We start from the raw sequence: 16,264 nt of genomic DNA on the forward strand, positions 1-16,264 counted from the left end.
ACCAACTTGGAGAAGTGCAGAATCGAACTTACAGAGAAGAAACCTGTGTTTGTTCGACCGAGACTCGTACCTCATGCGATGGTGAAAACGGTCGAAGACGAGCGAAATGTTGAAGCTCGGGGTCATTGAACCGGCAAACTCACCGTACAATGCTCCAATCGTTTTTGTGAAGAAGAAAGGAAGTAAGAAATACCGGGTTGTGACAACCATGGAGCAAATTATTTAAGTCGCGCTTCATATAGTGACTAAATTTGGGAAATTCATTCTCAAGAAAGGGGCTGTCATGAATTATTATTATGAGGCGCGAACCTGTCAAGAATAGAATAGGCAACCGAGACTACTCGCGCATTACACGACGTAGCCAAGTGACGTATTCATATGACGTATCCAAGTGTACTGACGTAAACTAAAATCGTTTCACGAGAGGGTCGTTTTCCGCAAGTCCATGGAGCGAAGAACGCTTGGAGGAAAAGCCGTTCCCCTTCTTTGAAGGTAAGTGACTGTGATTATTACATCGACAATCGTTCCACGGGATCTGGGCGGAGATGAGTGTATCGTGTCAGTCATGTACATTGTGTTGTTGTCAAGTTGTGTACGTTTGAATGTGCGCTGTTGCCAAATCCCCATTTTCCGAAACACAGTAATAGAATGAGAACGATAATAAAATATGAACAAACCAAGTCTTTTAGACAGGCTGTGTAGGTAACACATATGGCCCTTTGATCTGTTTCAGGAACCCACGGTCCAATTGATTCATTCATCTTCCTCTTCCTCATGTTGCCGTAATTGTGGAGAGAGATGTAACCAGACTACTTCTGCTATTAACTTGATGATGGTGTCTTGAGAAGAAGAGTGATGACTCAAACCAGGAGCGCGGTCTTCAAGACTAGTCAAGTGCTGCACGTCATCTCGAGTACCTTTTCAATGACATCGAGCTAAGTCAAAACTTCATAAACATTATGTGTATTCCTTTTGTTTTGATGTCCTCCAAGGGAAGATTATGAAGAACGTTTGCAGCAGCGGAGTCACGTTAGATTACCGTGACAGAATTGAAATCCAGCAGCAATAGACATGTGATCAGAGTGTGCTGAGATGCAAGTAACATGACCTAGCTTGAACAGTGTGTGATACATTTAGTACGATACTGATATTTAGCAAAAATATAGACTAACCTGATTAATGTGTGCTGCATTGCAAGAATTTTATTAACACTATCCATGTATTAAATTATGTAAACCAATGTTGACCTTTCTCCGCTACTTCGAGAGCATGGGAAAGAGTGAAGGAAAGTAAAGTCCAGGCAGTACCTGTTTCTTTAGCTAATACGAAAAGGCGGCGTGTTTTCCTTCCATAAACTTCCTTTGGAAGGCGCACGCAGAAAGAAACAGGCTGACGAAAACTGACCTGTGACACCCTTCAATGGAAAGTTGGACTGAGAATCTGCCACCCAGAAGATTTTTATGCCATGTCTATCCGGCTTGGATGGCAGGTACTGCAGAAAGCTGCAGCGTCCCCCCCCCCCCCCTAAAGAGCACCAGCTGCTCGTCCACAGTCACATAGCAGCCTGGGACATAATGTTGGGACAAGTTCTTCATGAACTCGTCCCACATGTCACGGAACGGTGCACATATGTCTCTCTGCCTTCTGGCAGTTCTAGTTGATTTGTCGTCAAAACGCAAATGTTTCATGAGCAGCTGGAAGCGTCTCCTGCTCATGCATGCTCTGATCATAGTGAAACCATTCACAGAGTCCAACAATGTGTCAGTGTTGACTGTTCACAAAGCCTGGTTTTCTGGTACCCAGAAAAAGAAGCATACCAATGAGACCTTCACATTCAACTGTGTCCATTGGCTCCCACTTCTCCTTCAAGATCCGGGAACCTTCAATGTTTGTATACTGGACAATGTCACTTATCAGTTTGTCATTTACAAACAGCCTGTAAGCATCACGTGGACTGTTAGCATGCTGACAACCAACAGCCTGATTGCCAGAAACCCTGAAAACATTTCTGGCAAGGGTCTTTGCCTTGTTGGGGTTTGGATTCCTGCTCCATTTTGTCCCATTCTTGGCAGTTTCACCCGTGAATGTTGTGGCAGTCTGGCCCCTTCCCCCGAAGAATCAGACTCCTCACTGGGTGTGCCACTATCTGCTGGTGCAGGCGGCTCCTCTTCACTCGTCTCGTCATCTACACCGACAAGGCCTTCTTCTGTGTCCGAGCCTGCATCTGCATCCACATCTTGCGCTGAAACAAACATTGCCAAACTGATAATGCAACAGATGAAAAGAAAACAACTGCTCAAGAAACTATTCAGAAATTCCGGACTCTCTCTCTCTCTCTCTCTCTCTCTCTCTCTCTCTAGTCTCTCTCTCTCTCTCTCTCTCTCTCTCTCTCTCTCTCTCTCTCTCTCTCTCTCTCTCTCTCTCTCTCTCTGTGTATCACACATACAAACAAAGACACAAAAACACAGACCTCCCACTCGTAAACACATTGCATGTACATGCACACAGAAAACAATGCAAAAATTATAAAATAAAACCAGTGCAAATAAACCAGATGATCGTGCATAGTGATAAGCACACCGGCCGATATACACAACATAAACGAGAGAGAGAGAGAGAGAGGAGGGGGGGGGGTGTTAGTGGTTTGTAATATCATGTATATGGGGGGATGGGCGGTTCTATAACTTACACAGGCCCTCATCCTCAAAAGCGCCGCCTTCTGCTACTGCCAAGGCCTCAAATATGTTTGGTCTCTCCTGCGCATCTGCAACCAAAGACACAGGCCATTAATTTCATGAACAGATTGTCTCAAGGACTGGCCTCCAAGTTTGATCAAGCAAACAAGAATAAGAAGAAGATATCGATTTTCTATTACTTTCACCCTGAGATGATAAACAACATTGACTAACAATATCACGATATCACGACACCATTACATGCCTACACCACTGTGTATAAAAACAAATGGATGAAAATACAAGACCAAAGTTAAAAGAAACAGTAATAATAATGATAATAATGAATAATAATGAATTTTATTTATAATGCGCCTTTACTCATAGAAAAACAAGCTCATTGCACATTACAGAAAACTTTTTTTTTAAAGTAATAAGACAAGACTTAAAATCATTACAGACAGCAATTAGTGAGAACACCGAATAAATATGTAAAACAGTATGTACATTCAATGGCCAACCGGATAGAACAAGTTACACACACACGCACGCATACACACACACACACACACACACGCACGCACGCATGCACACACACACACATACACACACACACACACACACACCATTACATTGCATTACAACAATAACAACGACTCACCTTTTCTGCTCTCCATCCTTGCAGTTACAAGATGTTGCCGCTCTTTGGAAGTGAAGAATGACAAATATAATCATGCAGCCGAAGAGTGGCAGTGCTGCGATTGTCTAAGTGGCTCAAGGAGGCGTCCAGTTCTCGTAATTTCAAAAGCGACTGATTCTCAGAATTTCAAGACCGAAACAAAAGCGACTGATTCTCAGAATTTCAAAACCAAACCAAAGGCAACTGGTTCTCAGAATGTCAATACCAAAACGAAAGCGATTGGTTCTCAGACTTTCAAACAAAATGTGTTTATCCAGAACAAGCAGGCGTATGTTTTTTGCCAACAGTTTTTCTATAGGCCTGTATTGTCAGGAAAAGTATAAACAACACTCTGCCTAGAGCTACTTTGTACAGTATGGGTCGTGGATGACCCGCATCATCGGGAGAAGAATAATCAGCTGTCTAACTCTTTGAACATCATGGGCCCTGTGCGACCCGCGCTGTCGGTTAAGGAATAGTCACGTAGGGCACTCTTTAATATGTATGGGTCCTCCACGACCCGTATCGTCGTGAGTGTTATAATCAAATTAACACCGTAATGACCTAATTACCACTTCACCTAGATTAGCGTCCTCATGTGTGCATGTGCACAACCAGGTGATCAACAATTACATAAAGTTTCATTGATTTCTGTTCAGTAGTTTAGGAGAAATCTTTGGTTTATTGTGTCTCTGGGTCCTGGAGGACCCATGGTCAAAGGTAAAGGTTAAGGGGAGACCGGGCAGGCAAAATGAGTTATTTTTGGTCTCATACACCTTTTTGGGGTTGTTGCATTTTTCACACCTTTGAACATCCTGGAATGCATTCAATAATCTGCTTTTATCATTTTAGACATGTATTCATGTAAATAAAACCATTTTCAAACCGATGTTTTGTTGTTTTTGTCTGTGTTTTATCAAAAAAATCGAAAAAATGGTCTACTTTGGATACTCCGTGCTGGTAAATGTGCGCACATGGCATGGCCCTTCACTGTTCAAACTGTGTGGAAATTTCCGTTCTTCAAGATGACGTCATCACCGTTGGGGAATTTCCGTTGACATAGGCACAAAGAGAGAGAATCCGTTCCAACCGAAAGCCCGGAATTAATTATATGCAAATATATGTAGGTCAAAGGCATTTGGCGCATGCTCAGAAGCAGCCGCGCAAGCGCAGTAGACAACTATTATCAGTCCCCGGTGTCAACAAATCCATGAATTTTTTTACCGATTCAGCAGCATTTTTCAAAGTTTTGAGCTGCGGAGAACAACCCTAACTTTGAAAATGTTCGGCATAGTGGCAAGAAATATCAGAGAAAGATGAACCAGCAGCAGCGAACAGTAGAAGGAAGTAACAACACTGCGAAATGAACCAACATGATCGCATTGAAGCAGACGACATTCTAAGATTCTTGACTCGACGAGGTGGGTTTTGCTTCTTTCTCTTTTCGATCTTGTTTGATTGACAACGTGATTTATTGCACATTGTTATGTTGTTGTTGTTGTAAGAATGTGTTAGGGTTTGCAGGTAAATGATAAACAGTTTGTGTCAGAAGTTTTTTGCGGGTTTCTTGATCCAATTTACTGACCATGCCGCCGCCGCACCCCCCCCCCTCCCTCGATCATCTCTGTGGTATAGTCTTCACAACCCCTATTTTATTGTTCTTCGCTGGCCAGTCCTTGAGAGCTTGCTATGGTGTAACATTTCACCATTATTCTTTGTCTGGGGTCAAACTGAGAAGCAGCATCTGAGCGATGTACGACTGACACAGTTTCTGTTTGTTGTCATTGACCGTAGAAAATAAGTACCCTACTAGAGAGCGTTCTCTAATTCTAAAGGATTGGTTTACACCAGCATGGCTGACCAACCTATCATTGACAGCAATATTGTTGTCAAATCTTTTCCATTAACTAAGGAATAAAAAAATAGATCCAATTTACTTCACCAAAGAAAAAAAAGAGTTAAACTAAAGGACTGGGGATGCAACTCATGAATCAAAAGCATAAAGATCACCTGCAAACAGTGCTAGGTTTAGGAAATCTGAAAATGTATACACACACACAGATCAGCTCAATCTATTGCTCAAAGGTCTATCCTGTACTGAATGCTTGTCTGATAGCAGTCTGATTATGAAAGAAGGTGATGCATCAGCCCAAGGATTTGCACAGGCCCTGCATCTGGAGTGCATATGAGTGTCCATTCAAGTCTGCAGTTGTTTACTCTTCTCCTGGTGTTTGCAACTCTTCGGGTTGTAAAGTTGCATTTAAAATAATCCGCTTATGACCATGTTGGTACATGAACTTGGAAAGGGACATTCAGCTTTACAGAAAATTGCTGCAGTTTTAGGATTGAGCACAGAAATACTGTAATTAAAATGTTGCAACTTTTGAATGGCTTGATAGCTTTGTTCCATTTGTGTATATATATATGTAATGTTGTTGATGATTTGTGAAGCATCATTTCTATGCAATGGAATAAGAAATCAGTGCATCCGTTGGGTTTTTATGAGTCTGACAGTTTGGTTCTGATCAATATTTTCATATCAGCACAAACACAGATAATTGACTTTTTTAATGTTTTCATATGATTTTTTTTTAAATAAAAAAAATCAGATAATTTGATTATCAAATCATTTCCCCTTCATAGTTAAAGTGTTATTCTGATTAAAAAAAAACACCCCATTAATTCAAGCTCTACTGTGGTACTAGTTTACCGAGGTACTGGTGGGACTCTTTTACATGCTGTTTTCTCTACATGTAATTTGAGACAAAATGTGGTAATTAAAATGTTGCAACTTTTGAATGGCTAAATGGATTTGTTCCAATTTTGTATATGTTGTTTATGATTTGTGAAGCACCATTTCTGTGCATAGAATAAGAGTACAGTGGATTCCTTGTGTTTTTATGAGTCTGACAGTTTCGTTTTGATTCATATCTGCACTAACATAGATGAGTTTTCAAATGATGTTAAAAAAAAGTCCGGATAATTTGATCGTCAAATCATTTCCCCATCATAGTAAAGTGGTTATTCTTATAAAAAACATATGAATTCAGGGTGCACTGTGCTACTTGTTTTTTTATGTACTTGTTCGAATCTTTCAAATGCTGTTTTCTCTGAATGTAATTTTCAGACAAAACGCTACAATTAAAATGTTGCAACTTTTGAAAGGCTTGATGGATTTGTTCAGTTTTTGTATATGTTGTTTATGAGTCGTACAGCATCAGTTCTGTGCATGGAATAAGAGTTCAGTGCATTGGTTGTGATTTTATGAGTCTGACAGTTTGGTACTGATTCATAATTTCTTATCCGGACTAAACCAATAACTGAAAATGCTAAATCAAAAACATATTTTGCTTTGAATTAATTTTCCATGCACAGAATTATTAAACACACAAATATCGTTAAAAAGAAGAAGAAACTGGATCAAAACATGCACTGCTTCACAAACTGAAACATTTGACAGATTAGCACATTTTATGTTTTTCTCAGTTTTTGGTGAATAAAACCAAAACAAATTGCTTTTCACTCAAAATTTAAAATAGTAATCCTTAATTAAGTTATTCTGCTTGCAAAAATCAAACAGGCAGCAAACTGTTTCAAAAAGAATTATTTTTTTGTTTGCCTACCCTGTCTCCCCTTAAGATGTAAGGAATGTTTAGTAGGCAGAGCAGACGGTGATTCAAGTCTGCCGGAATAGGAACTATAACTGGTTTTTTTTACTACACACGAGTCGTGAGTCGATACCCGTAAAATAGATATCGTGTGCCTGTGAGTTCACGGACTGTTTGTGTATTTCTCTACCTAAGTAAAGGGTAGAGAGTTTTGTTAGTGCAATTGTGTACGAGATTGTAATCCAGGGGCGGACGAGGGGGGAGGGGGCACAGGGGGCACGTGACCCCCCCCCCCCCCCCCGAAAAAAAATTTAAATTTTTTTGAAAGCTGATTCTATGACCATTTCTAAGTTCAAATGGCACCAGATGGCACCATTTTGCTTCTTTGGGCCAAAACATTTTCCGGGGGGGCATGCCCCCGGACCCCCCTAGCAAATTCGGGCGCTTTGCGCCCATCACATTCACTTTCGATTGAAAGTGCACCCCCCCTTACAAAGCAACTGATCCGCCCCTGTAATCTCGAGTTGTTTTTGCCTACAAAACTGTGAGTACCGGATTTTTGAATACCTAACATTTATGTTTATGATTGTGTGTATTTGTGTGTATGTTGTCATAGCTCAATAATACAGTGGATGGAACCTACATTTGGAGTTGTGTTTGATTCCTGTATGACAGCATATTAGCTCATTTGCATTCATTCACAGACAATAACAGGGCTAAGGTAAGTTTAGCTTTTACATCTGTTTGTATTGGCTGAAAGACCCCCGGAAAGTAAACAAAACCCCCCAACTGAAATGGTCGCTTCTCATTGACAATGTGCAGTGTAGGTTAATTGTCCTCAGATTGTGGCACTACCAAACAATGTGAATGACATTAGTCGATACTCCGCGAAAAGTGACGACATTTTGTTTCAACCTACCTTCCTGACCTGACTGCGAACACATGATGACGAGAACGACGACGATGGTAATGATGATGATGACGACTATGATGATAATGACGACGACGATGATGATGATAATGATGATGACGACGATAATGACTACGACGACGACGACGATGATGATAATGGTGATGCGGATCGTACATATGTACATACCACAAGTGGCGCCGTATGTTTTGGAGATGTTTCTCGAACATATACAATTAGAGCGTGTGCACACAGCCCCAGCCACGCATTGTTCCGTGTTGTTACACTTTTGGGCTTCACCATACCCTGCACACAATAGGTCAATCACATTTCGTCACGCACATTACGTCAAACTGTTATGTGACGTTACACTCTTGTGTGTCACTGTACACTGCACAAACACTTCACACACACACACACACACACACACACACACACTACATCACATCTGCTTACCACGTGATTAAAATAAAGAATGCAAAAGAAGTTAGAGCCTTCACAAAACTCTAGCGTGTTATGTCATCCAGACAAATCTTAATTCTTGTGGACCTTCAGCAAGTTTCAAGATCAGGATGGGTTGGGGTTCTGTTAGAAAACAAACACATATCAATTTCTTTTGAAACTCCGCAGCATAATCGAATTTCAAAATGCTGCCTTCTGTTCCCAGGACCGGGACCGGTATCTTCGAAAATACCACAGAGCACAGCGGACACTTCCAATGGTGACTCACCTTTGACGCTACTGTAAAACAACTAGATCTGCATTACATTTCATTACAACTGCCGTCTATACAACGTCCGATTTGTGTTTTGGAAAAAAGAAATTTACGTGGAGAAATGGTTTGGCATTTTTGGTTGCGTCTTAAGAAAGTTGTTTCGTAACGATCCAAAGAAAAAATGCGTAACTAAATTGAATACCCATAATGCAAAGTCACTTCCGTCCGCTACAATTAACAAGAGACAACGCTTTTAATCAGCTCTGACATTAATGGGTTTTTGTGCGTCTACGCCGCGGGGTTTCCATTGTTGAGTATAATTTATGCGTTTGTGGATTGTGTGTGTTTGTAGTATTACAATCTTTGTGCGATTTTTCATGCAATAGGGTTTTTAAATTGGCGAATCTATCCTTGGTTCCTGCTAGAAGCCAGCGCGCCGATTGACGAGTGACGTCATGGTGTCACCCAGCCTCGATGTACAGACACAAAATTGGTCTGAATAGACCTTTTTCGTATAACCTTTGCCCCCAGCGTTTCGACCAATCAGATTTTAGGGCACGGCAGCCTCTCTCTGATAACCGGAAATAAGGGGCAGTCTGAAATACCTCTTTCACTGTCGGGGCTCGAAGTACTATTGCCAGAGGATTACTTTGAGAAATTCTGCAAGAAAACGGATTATCTTGTTCAAAATCATGAACTAAAAGTCAAGGACATGCATGAAGGTATGGTTTGAAACGGCTATTGGTGGTATATGGACGAAAGACTTGGCGAACTTCCCCTACATAAGCGAAGCAGAGGTGATCGACCACAGATCTACAGTACAGATCTCTGGATCAACTTTCTTACTGATACTACTGCGTCGACGTTCGACAAGTTATACGACGCATCCAGCGCAAAGAATGCAAAACCTTGGGGTAAACGATAGACATACTGTGTGCATAAAATGTCTTTCTGCATGGCACAACAGCTAGTAAGCAACTGTGGTGATCAGACTCAGAGCGAGTGTGCTGACGTCAATGAAGCAGACTCGCAACGAAGTGTATGCTGTTGTGGGGGGACGCTGACCGGACAGGCACTTGGAGCCTACTGCGAGTGTATTGCTGGGTAAGTGTTGTTGGCCTTGTATGTTTTGTGGGATTAACTTGATGGCTGCGTTACTTGGTATCTTACACAATCAGTTTTCATACTCAGTCATATAATGCATGGCACACAAAGTGACAAACACACACAGAGATTCATAATTCTCTACTGAAAATGTCTGCATGCAAAAGCTGTCATTTTTGACAAAGTTATGAGCAGCATGTTAATGTAATTTCAATCAGTATCTCCAGGAGACCATGCCATGTTGGCTAGGCATGTTCAATAGAATACCAGGTACCTGAGTGCGGAGTTTTATTTAATGTGTACGTACACATGTGTTTGTGAATCCTCTTGTCAATGAAGGTTATCACTGCAGTAAGATCAAATTCCATTCTGAGCCGGTATATATTTTATATAGATCTATATAAAATATATCTATATCAACAGCATGCGCTTACAAGCTCTCTGTAGGAATTCATAGGAAAGATAAAGTTAATTGTTATTAGCAGGCTAAGGAAAATCAAGATGACACAAACAGAATTTGAATGTGTGTTGTTGTTTTTACCCAGAAAGGACAGTCTTGCAACCATGTGGCCGCCACACTTTTTGCTGCTTCACACTACATGGCTGAAGGAATCGACACTGTGCCAGCAGACAAAACTTGTACACACTACAAATGTATGTGGAAGGGGCATGCTGCCATGAAAACTGCACCAGCTGCTCTCGATGACATACAAATTGTTAAGTAAGTGTGTATAATAATTAATATTAAGGAAATTAGGGTTGCATTACCTAGAGGTTTACATCAGAGTGTGATCTATTTTTTTCAGAACATAAGTCTCAAAGTTAAAATATAGAGCTTGTTAACTACAACAGCTACAAGACTGGGGAAAGAGAAACAGTGATATTTATAAAGTGCATTATCAACAAACTATGCATTTTACATTAATCAAGAGACCAGGGCGGTGGTGTATGTTTGTGTGTAGAGCAATTTCTGGAAAACTACAACATTAATGTTTAGGTTAAAAACAAACCAGCCCTGAAACAGTGAAAGTGGCAAGTATTTTACTCGCCATAGTTAGTAGAAGCATGCAACTGGTGAGTAGAAGTGTTCATCTACTCGCCAAATGCGAGTGAAGATGCTGAATCAAATTGTTGGTTTAGTTCGTAAAATTTGCTCTCTGGCTGGTACGTTTTCAGAATCACTTGCCAGAGGCTAGTGCATAATTTTTTGACTTTCAGGGCTACAAGCTTAGAAAGTTAAACAGATTTGTTTTAAACACAGGGAAGCGTGATTTCCTGTGGGACAGTTTTGCTACTGCGCTATGCTGGGTTGCCATTTACCTTATTCGACGTGGATGCTGGTTTTCAGCTAAGCATTGTCCTTGTGAAATGTACTGCGTTCAGTATCGTTATACATGTTTGACAGACTGGCGCAACTTGTTTTAGCATTTGTACCCAGCATAAGATTTGCTTTAGTGTCAAGTAAAAAAAATAATTTCATTTTCAGGTATGCTTCAAGACAAGACAAGTTTCCCCGGACGACTCTTCAAGGCCTCAATTTTGATCAAGAAGTCCAGATGCAAGGAAGCGCGACTAAGAGATCTTCAACAACCGGTACCAACCGTTTGAAGGCTGTATATAGTTATGATATACTGAACTAGGGTTTTCAAGGTGGGATATTTTTTTCCAATACCAGTTAATTAAGTTGGTAGCAACAGTTAACTGTTCTGTCAAGTGAAAAATGTATGTAGTTTCAATATGGACAGGTAAAATCAGTACTTTGTTTACAGCGAGGGAGGGTACGTAGTGCTGTCACCTCTGTGTGTGAGTTCAGGTTTAATTTTTTAAATGCCTGCAGTTAAGACAGAAGATTGTGGAAGCTGATAAGAACTTGTGTCAGAGGATAGTAAGAAGTGGTTCGGCTTCGTATGGACTATACCATCATCCATGACTTGTGTGTATTATTCGGAGAACGTATCAGAGCCGATGACATGTGTTGTGAACAGCGATTCTCAGTGATGAAAGTGTAGTGTGTGTAATGCCGGACTGTATTCTTCTTCAACTTCGGAATGGCAAGGAGGTATTTTGTGAGATGTTTTATGATTTGATATCCATGTACTGATGATTTCATTCAATAGCGAAATGTTTGAAATGTTCATTCGTTTTGTGCCATGTTTGTTGTTCAAGAGCGTGTTGTCACCATCCCTTATGAATATGGACGTGTGTGAATGTTGGTGCAGACATGAGCGTTTGAGCGAGTGAATTTAGAAGCCCTGTGCATGAAAGTCATTACCGGACAACCAAATCAGCAAACATAGAAATTCCTTGTCATACACATCGATCTGATCAAGGTAATAATGTTAGCACTTTTTTTCAAATTCATTTCACAGTTATTTGTTATTTTTTTGGAGGAAATTATAATGCAATTCACCGATTTTAAAAAACATGATTCCAATTGTCTCCCTTGAACAAATTTGTTTGTACAAAATTTGTTATTTACTTTTTTTTTTCAAGGCTATATCAAGGAAAATTCTTTTTGAACTGATTGTGGGACCGTGCACAAGCTGACAGACTTGAACTCAAAAGTTGCAGAAAATTCTTGGCTGCGACTTTTGAGTTCAAGCCGATCAGTTTGTGCACAGTCCCAAGATTTGTCTATATTTATTTATCACTTAAAATAAAATACAGTTTTTCTTTTAATTAAACTGTAGATATGTCAAAGACTGTTTTGAATAATTTTGGGGGGTAATTTTCTTTAAGAAATAACTCAAGTGAATGCACAAATTGTGTACTAAAGTGTCGGAACAAGGGAGACAATTTGAAGCCATTTTAAAAAACAAAGCAGGATATTGCATAATAATATCCTTCAATTATAACAAGAAATAAGGAATAAACGTCTCTTGACATGTTGTCTACCTAATTATCTTGATCGCATTTATTTAAAGTGGGAATCGTTATGTTCGTAAGCTCACATACAATCATTGATGAAACAAACTCAGACCAGACCAGAGATTTGATTGATAATGGGCCCTTTATTCTATACAGTACCAGAGTAAATTATATAAACCATTACATGACAAAATAAGCTTCTTGCTCTTTGGAGTGATGTGAACCAGTAATGTAGACCTGCCTTTTTTTACGAAGTAGGTACATGCATACCGAAAGATCACCATATGTGTGAAACCATACTGCAGTGTCATTTTTCAGTAGAGAATCAACAGAAAAAGAGCGTATGTTCTCCTTCACCTTCATGTTGTCTTTCTTCAAGCCAGAAACATCTTCAGTCAGACGATTAATCACAGAGGCCTGTTATGTAATTGTCATCTGCAGCTCTGCCAACTTGAGGTAGTCTGTGTTCCAATAACAATACCCTCACATGTAGTCGTGTCCCTCTTTGCAAAGGCATGATCTGGCCCTGGTCCTAAGCTCTCACTAGATGCGGAGGGCAAAGGAATGGCTGCTTCTGTAAATACAAAATCAAATGTATACATTAGCAATATAATTAGCATCAATGATCTTGTTATCAGATTACACATGCATCACACTCACAGCATGAAAATACCTGAGGGAAATAACTCCTGAAATTGAAAAAAACTTCGGGGTGCGGGAGATGCTCCCCGGAAATTATTTTGGAGTGTTCTATGCAAAATCAAAATTGTAGAAATCTAGTGCTATTTTTGTTGTAGCATCAATTCAATGGTACATTTCTGGGAATACAAAAAATGATTCAGCATGAGCTTTATCGATGTCTTGAAAACTCAGGGGCGGACGAGGGGGGGGTTTCAGGGGTTTCCGGAAACCCCCCCCCAGCCAAAAAATTTTTTTTTAAATGGTGTTTTTTTGGGGTATTAATCAGTGACAAAATCTGCTGCCTGAAACTGGTAATGATCATCCTCAAAATGCACCAGATTGCACCATTTTGCATCCTTTTTTACAAAATTTTCCGGGGGGGCATGCCCCCGGACCCCCCTAGCAAGCTAGGCGCTTTGCGCCGTCGGCTCGGCGCTTCGCGCCTTCACACCCATATCTTCACAATATACTTTTGGAAACCCCCCCCATAAAATGAACTGATCCGCCCCTGAAACTGCATCACTATCTGTATCAAGTAACCTCCTTAATCTTCTCGATTCAAGAGTCGGTTGATTCAGAGATACTGTAGCAACAGATCTCTGGTTGATTGCATGCACGCGGCTTGTCGACATATGTCTAGATCTTGTTTGTTTTCTAAAATCTTGCAATTGTTTCGTGACCCTTCTTATGCATCCGTTTTGGGCTGCCGATTCATTTTAAATTTCTTATACACTGATGTAGGAAGACAATTTGAAGTCAGCAGATCATAAATTGATAAAAACAAACAAAGCTTACTTGGCTCTGAGTCTCTTCCAGATCCGACGATATTTTCAGCGTTGACACTGGGGGGTGGAAGCAAAACCGCTTGCTTGTCCTCGGTCTTCACTGAGCGGACAAAGTCACGTCTCCGACCAGTACCTTGTCCTTCTGCTAGAGTCACTTGTTCTTGATGTTCTCTCAAATCCAAGATTAAGGGTGGGTACGAAGTCAAAGGAGTTGGCATCGTTGATAGCCGTGCCATTGCCAGACACGAAGTGACGCGAGCACGACAAACCCCTGTCGTCGGATTGCTTGCACCCATCGCGTCCTTCGCTGTTGCGCCTTCGCAATTGCACCCATCGGAAAGCCATACAATGACAAATTCTGTCCACCGTATTTCTCTTTCTTCATTGATTCCACTGTTGCACTTGCAGTTGTAAACACAACAGTTTGTCTCGTCGTCTCCGCACTTTACTTTGCACCAAGCCTCGTTGTCGATTTTTCCTTTTGCCCCTTTGTTCCGGTAGATCTGACAATAAACTTCACAGCGCATGCGCCAAAATTTAAGTGAAAAAGGTCTATTCGCGACCCTGGGGCATTCGTTTGCTCGCAGATTCGGGGGATTCCTCAAGAATGACACGCAGGTGTCGGCTAGTTTGGGTTTCGGGACCTGTGAGATTGATGTGTTTGGAAGGGGAGGGTGGAAAGTCAAAGATTTGGCAAAATATGTAGGTCAGACGCTTAGTTAGTATGTGGAGTTGTTAGCCAGGTATTACTTCATGTGGATGTGTAACAGTTCCGAGAACCATGATGTAATTTCCTGTTGGTGTTCTGGTTGTCATAAATGTATTGAGCCTCAGAGGTTCCAAACTCGGGTTTGGTGGGGGTACTGGGTGCCAGAATTTGAGTTTGACACAGAAAACACAATGGGTTTGGAGTACTTTGGGCCAGATTTTAATCAATTTCTTTGGTTTGTATTTCAGACTCCCAAAATCTTGTGACAACTTCAGCGATTGGTGTTGATCTCACAACCGAGGTTGTACCTGGAACCAAAGTATGGAATTTTAACCACTTTTTACAGGCCGAACAGTGAAGGAGTTGTCAACTCCTGCAAGGAGCAGCAGACGAGTTCAAGGCTCATGTGTAATTCTCAGTAATCTGACAAACAAGGCCGTTTTCACATATATATCCTGGTTGGTTTTTGTTTTGTTTTTTTGCACAGGAATATGCCTCCCAGGAGGGCAGCGTCAAGGCGGGTAGCCGAAGTGACCCGAGCCGCTGCAGGTCGGCTGAAGGCCAGCAACCAGACAGCCTCTCAGAGACAACCCGGTGGGTTTGAGTCAGCCACAACAGGAGGGGAAGAAGGCGCCACTGCCTTGGCAGCGGTATTGGCGGAGCTACGCAGGGTACATGTGTCCATCTATCTAGTCAGCCCATGCCCTTACATTAAATTTGGTACATGATGAAAATTTCTTTGTTGAAATATGTATCAAAAATGTGATGTGTTAAATGTATATTATTTGACTGATGATATACATCAAGATGGTGCCTTTCCATAATGCAGTCGCTGAGTGAAATCACTCAGCGACAATACCATCACCAATGTGTTTGCGTTTGTTCATAGCATGAGTGTGGAAGGCGGTTAATTCCTGGTGGAGTAGACAGGGGAGGCAGTTCCTGAACAAACCTTTAAATGTAGTAATTTATGACACAAACCAGGGAGGAACATAAATTAATTTATGGGAGACCATAAAAACAGAGGTCGGAGGTGTTTATTACCTGTAGCACCTGAGTAATGTGACAAGGACAATAACTCACTGCACTTTTCGAGCTGGTCACAAAAGGTGTTGCTCCTGCATAAGGGGTTGCTCGCCGTACAGGTCTCGTTGAATGAGCTTTCTGAAACACACACAAAGCTACATGTATGTCATTGGCGTTAACAACGCTATGGAAGTGAACACAAACAAAGCTACAGGTCATTGCTGCTAACAACGCTATGGAAGTGAACACACACAAAGCTACATGTATGTCATTGGCGTTAACAACGCTATGGAAGTGAACACAAACAAAGCTACAGGTCATTGCTGCTAACAACGCTATGGAAGTGAACACACACAAAGCTACAGGTTATTGGCGCTAACAGAGCTATGGAGGTGAACACACACAAAGCTACAGGTCATTGGCGCTAACAGCGCTATGGAGGTGAACACACACAAAGCTACAGGTCATTGGCGCTAACAGCGCTATGAGCGCTATGGAGGTGAA

At 41.1% G+C, this 16,264-nt stretch overlaps 1 protein-coding gene and 1 long non-coding RNA gene across 2 annotated transcripts in view; one reads left to right on the top strand and one right to left on the bottom strand.

Annotated features, from left to right (window-relative positions):
* Nucleotides 1–16,264, bottom strand: part of LOC138950628 (prion-like-(Q/N-rich) domain-bearing protein 25) — a 201,083-nt gene that overhangs the window by 39,900 nt on the left and 144,919 nt on the right. Inside the window, exons 7-8 of the mRNA XM_070322336.1 lie at nt 15,818–15,898; nt 8,062–8,178 (exon numbers count right to left, since the gene is read on the bottom strand). Of these exons, the coding sequence (XP_070178437.1) occupies nt 8,062–8,178; nt 15,818–15,898 (198 nt within the window). The remainder of the gene's footprint in view (nt 1–8,061; nt 8,179–15,817; nt 15,899–16,264) is intronic.
* LOC138950627 (uncharacterized) lies at nt 9,091–11,826 on the top strand. Its single transcript, XR_011450754.1, has 3 exons — nt 9,091–9,691; nt 10,237–10,412; nt 11,178–11,826. It is a non-coding gene; the product is annotated as an uncharacterized lncRNA (long non-coding RNA).

Source organism: Littorina saxatilis, linkage group LG16 (assembly GCF_037325665.1).
Source record: "Littorina saxatilis isolate snail1 linkage group LG16, US_GU_Lsax_2.0, whole genome shotgun sequence".
In the NCBI taxonomy this organism is placed as follows: domain Eukaryota; kingdom Metazoa; phylum Mollusca; class Gastropoda; order Littorinimorpha; family Littorinidae; genus Littorina; species Littorina saxatilis.